At 36.3% G+C, this 10,941-nt stretch overlaps 1 protein-coding gene across 1 annotated transcript in view; it reads right to left on the minus strand.

Moving 5' to 3' along the window:
• Positions 1–10,131, minus strand: part of DNTT (DNA nucleotidylexotransferase) — a 39,502-nt gene extending 29,371 nt beyond the window's left edge. The window contains 3 exon segments of the mRNA NM_001032979.1: positions 289–423; positions 2,866–3,040; positions 9,894–10,131. Coding sequence (NP_001028151.1) covers positions 289–423; positions 2,866–3,040; positions 9,894–10,096 — 513 coding nt within the window. The 5' untranslated portion in view covers positions 10,097–10,131.
• Positions 10,132–10,941: the final 810 nt, after the last annotated feature.

Genomic DNA, 10,941 nt, shown 5'->3' on the forward strand with positions numbered 1-10,941 from the left:
CTAGCCCTTACCACTCTTCTGCCTTGGAGTCAATACGCAGTATTGACTCCAAGACCCAAGGTAAGGATTAAAAAAAAACTAATTTCAAAATCTTTCCTATTAGGGGGAAGGGAATGGAATATACTGAAGCTTACTAAAAGGATGACCAATGAGAATGTGGTACATAGGGGGGATGGATACCCAAGATGTCCTAGAAAATCAATACTATGGTCAGCCTACTTGTGGATAAATGGAATCGATTATAATGTGTTCATTTCTATAGACATTGCTTAATGTGAACTACTTTACCGTAAACCTTTGGTTATGGTTGTTTATAGTTGTCCGTCTCTGGCAAGCATATTGGGAGATTGTTTTTGTTGTAGGTGGTAGAATGTTCAAGGTGCCTGCGGTTGGGTCTGGATTAGCTGAATCAACTCTGCTCTCCTAAGCAATAAAACAAAAAACCAATCACCTTTTTTCTTCTAGAATTCATAGTAATTTCAGCAGAAACCTTTTAATCAAAGTGGCACCAAGTTTTTAGATATTCAGAAGAAGTGCTTTTTAATTTAACAATTTCTATTGAATTTTTAATTTTAAGAATAAGAAATCACTCTAGAGAGTAGGAAATTAAATATATTTAAAGCATATCATCTTAAAACTGGAAGGATTTTAGTAATCATCTAATAGAACTCCTTGTTAACTCAATTAAGGAGGCCAGACAATAGACCTGTGCTAGCAAGAAGACAGAAGCTCCTTTCATGAACATATTAATTTTTCCTCTGCTCTGAGGTTGTCTGGAAACAATAGATAAAAGCAATAAGCCCTACAGCCTCTTGTCTGGTGTATCTAGACTGGCCCATCACATAATAGTGGCACAACAATATTTATGTGGGGGAGTGAAGAAAGGAGTGAAGAGAGAGAGAGAGAGAGAGAGAGAGAGAGAGAGAGAGAGAGAGAGAGAGAGAGAGAGAGAGAGCAAGGGAAGGAAGGAGGGAGAGGGAAAAGGAAAGGAAGAAAGAAAACCAGGTGGCATTTCCTGACTGAGCAACTGAGCAGTGAAGCTCTAGAGTCTAGGGGTTTGGTATGTTGGATATGGAGACTTTAGTACAAACTCCAACAGAGATACATTAGCTGAAGTCACCCTGAACAAGTCACATTATTTCTCTGAGCCTAGGTTTCCTGAGAGAGTTGGATTTGATTATCTTTAAGCTTCCTTTCAGACCTAATCTGATACTATAATATTCTCTCTGAGATATTCCCAACTTGCACTTACATGCCAAGATGAATCCCAAAGGATGGCATCTACCACAAGTTTGACATGTGCTCTCCTAAACTGTAGCCCATGAGACTCCAGAAATGTGCTTTCCATTAATAGTCAGTCATTAGACACAAATACCTCTTCACCAAGGCATTTACTAAAATAGTATAGAGGAATGGCAGTCATAGATCATTTCCCCTGAAAAACATGGAGTATACTATCCAACAAATATACACAATATATATCAGAGGAGTGGGTAAAAACTTCCAGAACGATGGTAGAGAGTAATAGATGCCGAGAACACATAGGACCAAGGCAACTTAAAATACCAGTGTCGTTGAGCCTCGATACCCTTTCTCTCTTTGTGGAGTCCTCAGAAAGCTCAACTCTCAGTTGCCAGGACTATTTTTCTTCTGATTCCTTTGCCATCTTTCTTGTCTTCTGCCAGGTATCACAGTACTCAAAGCTTCCTCTAACCATAGCTCCAAGTGCCTTTCTCAATTGTGCCTAGAATTCTTTTGAATAAACTCTCCAACTGGATGTAGTACCTCCTTCCAAGTAACTAGTTCCTTTGATAAACACTTGGTAAATAAGAATGGAAAAGAGAAAATCTCCTTTTCTCTTTTCCCTCCCCACCACCATGAAGAGAAGAGCTGAGTTCGTCCCCATCTGAGGACTCTCTCTTCAACTCCTTAGTCTTTCAAAGTCACTGGTAGTTTCCAGGGCTTATATATTTAAGATCTTATAAAGGGACAGTAAACTTTTCAATCAAAAATCAATAAATCATTAAGATTTATTGAGTCTAGTATAAACCAGGCACTGTTCTAAATGCTGTAAGCACAAACATTGAAACAATTCAAAAATCCCTCCCCTCCCCTCCTCCCATCCCCCTCCTGTAGCCAATGCTCAATTCCACTGGGTTTTACTTGAGTCATTGATGGAGACCTATTTCCATATTATTAATATTTGCACTGGGGCAATCATTTAGAGTCTACATCCTCAGTCATATCCCCATCGACCCATGTGATCAAGCAGTTGTTTTTCTTCTGTGTTTCTATATCCACAGTTCTTTCTCTGGCTACGGATGGCGTTCTTTCTCATAGGTTTCTCAGAAATGTCTTGGATCATTGCATTGCTGCTAGTAGAGATGGACTAGATAATTTCTAATGTCACTCTAGGAGTACAGTGCTAGCAAAGAGTTTGAAAGTCTGTAGTCAGAGCCCAGCTGAGTATAAAAAGGCTTATCACCAGAGGTCCTTATTAACAGGCAGTGAATATTTTCACCATGCAGTATAGTCATCTGAGTTGCTGAAGGAATATCCAAACCATTAATATCATGGGTCTTGGGACAGCTGGGTGACTCGTGGATAGAGAGCTAGGCCTAGAGATGGGAGGTCCTAGGTTCAAATATGGCCTCAAACACTTCCTAGCTGTGTGACCCTGAGCAAGTCACTTAACCCCCATTGCCTAGTCCTTACCACTCTTCTGCCTTAGAACTAATATTGATTCTAAGATGGAAGGTAAGGGTCTAAAAAATCATGGGTCTTGAGAAACATCAAAGTAAGAAGCAGCTTATTTGTCACTTGGATAAATTATTTTTAAATCAATGAAAACTATTTCTAACTTACCATGAGCTGATATTTTCCTTTTGTGTCCACTGGTTTTCCAACTTTCATGCATTCAATCAGCCAAGAGATATCAAGGAGCTCAAACTGTGTTGTCTTTTCCATTTTATGTGTCTTGAGCCATGCCAGAACATCTGAACCAGAATTATTTTCTGCCACAATGTGAGTCACTGAATTGCTATAGGATAGATAACAAAGCAGTGAATGGTGATGCTGTTGTCATTTTTTTTTAACTAGCAGGGGCCTCTTTTTATTGCACCTTAGGGAACAAGGATAATACTTGTGAGTGTAGACTCAATTTCCTGGAGAAAAGTTGCATGCACTATATGCCACCATGAAATACATGGGGATCCTGGGCCAGATATAACAATTATTTACTAATGAGGTCCTTTCTTAGAGTAGTAGAATAGAAGGAAAGGTGCCTGAAAGGGATAGAAATCACATATTCTGACCATCTACAAATAGTAACTTCATCAATTTACACATTTAAATATGAGATCCTTCTCCAGTGAACAACGAGTACCAGAGGAATGATATTGACAGTCCTACTATAATTAAATCAAGTGTCTCGGAGGATCTCATTAGGACAAAAATGATTTGATAAAATTTTCTTGAAATGCAAACGATGGCATTTCATGGCACACTTGGTCAATATTTTGCAGATAAAAATTACAAAAAAAGAAATGTGAAAAAGATGATAATGTATGAATTAATATCTTTTATAGAAAATGAAGAGGTAAAAGTAGAGGAATTCTATTAAGACCCTATAAATTAAGCCAACATATATATTCTAATATTTGGTCATTTCAGTGCAAACATGTGCACATAAGGGAGTATGTTGGAAAACATGATGTAAGAGTGAAAAATGGGAAAGTGAGAAAAAGCTTATAGACTATATAGCATGAATCTTTGAAAAGAGAGTAGGAATATTAGATATAGTAAGCACAAAGTAATACTATCAAAAATGAAACTGATTATATTTCAACAAATGGGAAATTAGTGCTTACTGATGTGGAAACCATTTAAAAAGCTATTTCCATATTTTATTTTTTCCATTACACGTAAAAACAATTTTTACATAAAAAATTTTTGAGATCAAAATTCTCCCCCTCTTTCCTTCCCTCATCTCTCCTAGAGAGGACAAGCAATTTGATGTAGATTATACAGTTGCAGTCACACAAAATATATTTCCATATTATCCATATTGTAAAGCAAAACACACAAAAAATCCAAGAAAAAAAGAAAGTTTTAAAAAGTATGTTTTGATCTGCCTTCAGACTCCATCAGTTCTTTCTCTGGAGGTGGATAACATTTTTCATTATAAATTGCCATGGATCATTGTATTGCTGAGAAGAGCTAAATCTTCCTATCTTCGTACAACATTGTTGTTACTGGGTATGATGTTCTCCTGGTTCTGCTCATTTCATTTTCCATCATTTCAGATGTCTTCCCAGATTTTTCTGAAGTCATACTGCTCTTCATTCCTTTTTTTTTTTAATCACTTTCTTCTGTATAGGAACCGCCAGTAACTCCTATATAATGAACCTATGGGTGGTGACCTGAGAAGGAGATTGGAGGCTAGAGAACTATGGATGAATAGATTAAAGACAGAGGGAGAGATGCAGGAATGAAGACTCAGAGACCACAAGTTAAAACACATGGGCAATCATGAGCCTCGTTAATACCTCTCTAGAAGAAGATAACAAGTGGAGAAATTATAAGTATGAGAAACAAGAGAGCATGCATGGAGCCAAGAACTCCAGGATATCCCCCATGAGCCAGATGGGCAAGAGATTAATGGGAGATATGTGGTGCAACTGCGTTACACAAATCAAGCAAAAACGAGGAGCAATATAGGCTATAGCATGATAAAGAGGTGCAAGGAGCAAGAGCAAGAGCAAGAGCAAGAGCAAGAGGTATAAGAGGTGGAAGAGAAGTAAGAGAGAGGCTCGCACATGTTCCCCAACTTTTATTGGAGATTTTAGGAATGTCAAGTGGGAGGTGATTAATGAATACGTGACATGATATAGATTTTGACATTGATTGAATTGATAATGATGAAATAAAATAGGAGATTAATCGAACCTGTGTTTTGTAAAGGAATGTAGTCCGAGCCAGGACACTGGGGCTGGCAACGCCCAACCTAGGAATTTGCTTGTCGCTTTCCCTTCAGTGACCATTAAGTAACCTGACCATGAGTCTTGGTATATGAATACGTAAGATACAATATTAATACATCAATCATACTTCCAAGATGCTAACATGCCTGGTATACTACATTCTGTCTTAGATTTGATACTAAATATCAGTTTTAAAGCAGAAGAGCAGTGAGGACTAGGTATTTGGGGTTAAGTGACTTGCCAGAAGTCACACAGCTAAGAAGTGTTTGAGGTCAAATTTGAATCCAGGACCTCCCTTCTCCAAGTCTGGCTCTCTATCTACTACCTAACAGGCCATGTCCATTCCTTATAGCACAGTAGTATTCCATTACAAGCATATACCACAATTTGTTCAGCCATTTCCCAATTCCATTTCCAGTTCTTTGCCATCACCAAAAGAGCTGCTAAAACATATGTGTACAAATAAGTAATTTTCCTTTTTATTTTTAATATCTTTGACAAATGGACTTAGTAGTGGTATTTGCTGGGCCAAAGGGTATGTATGCACAGTACTCTTTGGGCATGAGGGGAACCAATTTCAAATCATTTCTCTGTATAATCTGATAGAAGAAAGATCAAAACCAATATTAAAGTAAAAGAGAATATACAACTGAGAGGGTGTCATCATTGAACATATTCCAAAATGATCTATTCAGAAAATCTTTTGATACCAAATAATGGGAAACATACAATAAAGGGTTTCAACTCTGATTCTCACCATTCCTAAGGGAGATTCAATGAAATTACTCACCACAGGAAAATCATAGGAGTCTAGAAACCATACCAACCACCAAACATTTTAACATCTTGGCTAATCAAAGAGACTCTACAGCCAAGGGCACTACTGGTGATAATATAACCTTATTTATAAAATCTTCCAGAGGATGATAATGGAATATCATGAGCAGTATTGTCTCATAAAACAAAAAAGCAGTAGGCTAGTGAAGGAAAGACAATTTTTAATAGAAAGTAAAGCAAGAGACTAAGACTTAATATCATCCCAAAAGCATTTAAAGAAGGAACAAAAGTAGGAAAACAGACAAAAATGGAAAAGTGATGTCAAAACTTCTATAACACTCTCTTATCCATGAGTGACAGATATGGAATTTATAGAAATGAAAACAGAGCTAGAAAAATAACTTGCTCAAGTTCCATAGCTAATAAATAAATAGCAATTAGAATTTGAACTCAAACCCATACTTTTTCTACTGCAGCACATCATAAATCCTATCTCTGCCACATAAGAGCTATGTGACCATGGGCAAGTCACTTCCACTCTAGCTGAGTCACTTCATCATCATCTATAAAATAAGAGCTCTGGACTAAATGAACCCTAATAACCCTTCCCATTCTTACTCTTCAATTCACCAAATGAGCAATTTTATTTTTAATTGCCATCAGGCTCTTTCTCACTAAAGCTGAGTAGATTGGTAAAACTTCTGGGAAAGAAAATTCAGTTTGAGAGCTCTGACTTCTGTTTCCTGTAGTTGATATGCATTTTTTACTTTTATATAAAACACTTCTATTAAACATACTTGTTCCGCTGTGTAAATCTGGGAACTTTGCCATAATCAAATGCACAGCCACAGTTTACTCGTCTCTATACATCAGCTTCCTCTCTTGCCTGTGCAGCTGGGCTAGGTTCTCAGGCCTCCCCTCCCCTCCCCAGGCAAAGAGGCAGCATTTTTGGCAGCAGGAAAAGCTCTAAACAAAAATCTCATTGCCAAAGAAGCTTTCTATTTTTCTGTCTGAGTCTCCATGCTTAATTTCTTGGGAAGTTTAGAGATTGTAGGAGAAATATTTTCATGTATATATGCTTTTCCCCCAAAAAAACGAAAGCCACACTTTAAAGACAGCCTGGTATAGTGGATAGAGTGCTAGAAATGGAGCCAGGAATATCTGAGTCTGAATACAGCATCAGATAGTTACTAGGCTGCATGACCCTGGGCAAGTCATTTACTAGCTAAGAGCTTAAGATTCTTCATCTTCAAATGAGTCTAATAACAAATAACACCTATCTCACAGTGTCCTAACAATGGAATGAGATTCTGTGTTTGTATATGTGTGTGTATGTACATGAGCTTGTATGTAGATGTATATATGTACACATTTAATGTGTATGTACATGTGTTTATATATACACATTACATATAATGTCTATATATGTATATTTATATGTGTAGGTATATAAAGTATATTACATATGTTTATGTAGATATGTATATGTGTACAAATATAGAGCAGTTTTCAAGCTTTAAATGACAACACAACTATCAAATATCTTTGTTTAATAAGATTTAAAATAAATCTCCATTGAATATATTGCCAGATATAGTTGATATGTTGATTGTTTTTAATGAATTGCTTTTTTCTCACTTAAACATTTTTTTTGTTGCTAGTGATGGTTCACTGGGTAGGGAAGAGGAAGGGATATATTTGGAAATATACATGATATAAAAATAAATTGTAAAAAATATCTAAAAGTCAAAACAATTTTAAAAATTGTTTCTCTCTTCCTCTGTCTCTATCTCTCCATCTCTGTCTTCCTCTCTATCACTTTGTCCATCTTTCTTTCTCCCTCTATGCGTCTCTCTCTGTCTCTGTTTTTTTCTTTCTATGTCATAGGAAATCATTAGATTTTAGTCCTAGAAAGGATCTTAGAGCTCATCTAAGCCAGCTGCTTCATTTTACAGAAGTATCTATAATCTAAATTCCCAGAGAGAAGTGAAATGAATAACCCATGCTAGCATAGCTATTACATCCGGCATTTCAAGAGCAAATTAAAAAACTGCTTGGAAAACAAACAAAACCTAAAAACATCACCAAAAATCTCCTTGATAATGCAGAAAATCTTACAGAAATGAAATTGAAGCAGATTTGCTATCTTTTTCCTATCAATAATTTTAACAGGAGTAGATTCTAACCACATTGAAGGTTGTATATCAAGGATGGGAAGGCAGGTTTCTATAGAGGAACCCCAATCTTCATTTAAAAAAAACAATATAATAATAACTGGCCAATACAAAAATAAAAATCAGGCACTTTACACTAATTTTTAAAAATTGGAATTTTCTTGAACAAGAGAAATGGAAAATGTTCGATTCACTTCTTGACAAAACTAAAGGCAGTTTTTAAAATATTTTAATTTTAAAATATTCCAGTTGTACATTATGAGTAAAAAGAGAAAAGGGAAAGGGGGAAAGTCAGTGGAGAAGAAGGAAAGAGGAAGAGAAACAGAGAGGGAGAAAAAGAGACAATAGAGACAAAGAGATTGAAGAGAAAGAAAGAAAAGACAAAAGCAGAACCAAAAGTCTCCAAGGTACATTTTATAGAAGATGATAATTTTTTTTTATATCTTGTTCTCTTTACTTTGGCTATGAATAGAGTAATATATTACCAGTTATGAAAATATTCTCTTTTCATAGTTTAGGACAGTCTCACATTCACTGGGAAATTTCTTATTTATTTCTCCTTTTGATTTTTCCCCAAGTAATTCCTTTCCCAGAGAATTCCAAAATATGTATGTGTGTGAATACATTTGTGAATGTGTGTAAAATGATGATTTGGGGTTTAGAATTATAAACTAAGATTGAAATATATTTTATCAATATCCTAGACACTCAAGATCAGTCAGGTTGCCTTACCTTTATTGATTTCACAAATACCAAAGTTCATATTTATAATCAACCAAAATTTATTTCTGTATTTGGATTCTTTTCCACACCCTCCTCCCCAGTTAAATTGAGCTTTTTGGTCTTGTTGTATACTAGTAGACATAATATCTACCAGAAAGTCCTTAAAATGTTATGTTTGATGACTAGTTTGGAGGTATACCCACCAACCTGCCGAAAATGATTGGGCACTCATCCTACCTCCCTAGGCTATGATTTCAACACATTCCAGAGTGTGATCTATTACACTTATGTTTGATGGGGGCTGAGCAATGAAGCATGGATTCCTATTCTCAGTCTGCCACTCACTAGCTATACGGCTTTAAAGCCTTAGCTTTCTCTCCTGTAAAATAAATGGGTCCTAGATGGCCTCCAGAGTACCTTTTAGCAATTGTATCCTATGTTCCCCATGGATTCCAGGGCATCATCACCCTCCTTGTGGATCCTGACAAGGACCACACTTCAGAGAATCCTCCTCCTGACCACACTTGATGGTCTGTATCTGCTAGAAGTCTATAAGCAGAATGGATGCACCTGTCAGTCACCCAGCCCTTGCCAATGAAGCCACACATACATAGAGGAGCCCAGGTGAAAGGAAAACAGGAAGACCAGGCTTCTGTGTTAAAGTAGTTGAAACTCTTTAGAATGAGTTGGGGAAAATGCAAAAAAAAATGAATGAGTTTATGTCAAAAACAAAATTAAGCAGCAAAAATCGCACCACTTTCTCCACATTCTAATCAGTATTTAGCTGTTCCCTCCCTTCCTCATCCTTCACCCGAGTGCAAAGCTCAACTTAGCTACTCTCAGCAATACGATGATCCAAGACAGTTCTGAGGGACTTATGACAAAGAAAGTCATCCACCTCCAGAGAAAGAACTGTTGGAGTTGGAAATGCAGACCAAAGAATGTGATTTTTCACTTGTTTATTTGAGGTTTGGGTTTTATATGATTATTCACTTAAGAAAATGAACACTATGGAAATGGGTTTTGCATGATAATACATATATAACCCAGATAAAATTGCTTGCCAGCTTCAGGAATGGGGGAAGAAGAGGGGGAGAGAGACAATTTGGATTGTATAACTTCAGAAAAAATACGTGAAAATTTGTTATTATATGTATTTGGTAAAAAATAAATTTTAAATTATCTTTATAATAAAAATCCCAATCAATTTTTTAAAATGAAGTAAGTAGTGTCCTACCTTAATTCGTTTTCAACCCGAAAACCTTTCTTTCGAGCTAGATCCGTCAGGAATGTTCTCCGGGTTGCCCCCATTTTCTTCTCTAAAATAAAAAGGACAAATTCATGAAATTTAATTTCATAAATCATGGAGGAAATATGATTATCCATCTTTTTTTGTCTTTTCTTCCCAAAGTCTGAGTCTATGGTCCTGATCCTATGCATGTTGGGACTAGTGGCTTCTGGCTGTAAACCCCAACTTGAATCTCCAACTGTGAGAATAGAATACTAAGGTTTTCTGGTTACCAGGAACTTTGATGTCATCTCACTGCCTTCCTTCTGAAGGCAGAAACAAAGCCCTCCTAGAATCTATTTTCAACTAGAATTTGTTGAATGAATGAATGAATCCTACCAAAAAAGAAATGGGGGATGTTCCACTTTAATTTCATAATTTATCTTTTACCTATACACCATCTAGTCAGACATTCCTTACAACAAAGAATAAAAAAGAAAAAGGAAAAGAATCAGTTTGTCAAGATTAATCAATATATTGACCAAGTCTGACAGCATATGCAATGTTCCATACCCATTGTCCCTTGCTTCTGCAAAATTCAGGAATTTTAAAGTAACTTTTAAGTTCTTTTTTGAGTATAATTATTATAACGGACATCTGAAAATTTCACCTTGAAATTCAATTTCAATGGCCACATATTTATTAAGTGATGATGATGTGTAAATTTCTTAGTATATATATAAATATACCAGTCCCTGCCCTCAAGTTGCTTACATTCTAAGGGACTGATCAATATATTAAACTTAATCTAGGGATAAAACTCTAAGAACTGATGAAATTGGAAAGGCTTTAATTGGAGGTGGCAGCTAGATTAAGACATGAAAGAGACTAGGAATTCCATAAGGAAGAAGTAAAAAGGAAGTGCCTTCTAGACATGAGAGAAAGTCGGTTCAAGGTACAAAAATGGGACATGGAATAGTGAGTATAGAAAACAGTCCATAGAGTCCAGTGCAGAAACAGGGTGTGAAATAAGTCTGGAAAGGTAGGTGGGGACCTT

Source organism: Monodelphis domestica, chromosome 1, assembly GCF_027887165.1.
Source record: "Monodelphis domestica isolate mMonDom1 chromosome 1, mMonDom1.pri, whole genome shotgun sequence".
Classification (NCBI taxonomy): Eukaryota; Metazoa; Chordata; class Mammalia; order Didelphimorphia; family Didelphidae; genus Monodelphis; species Monodelphis domestica.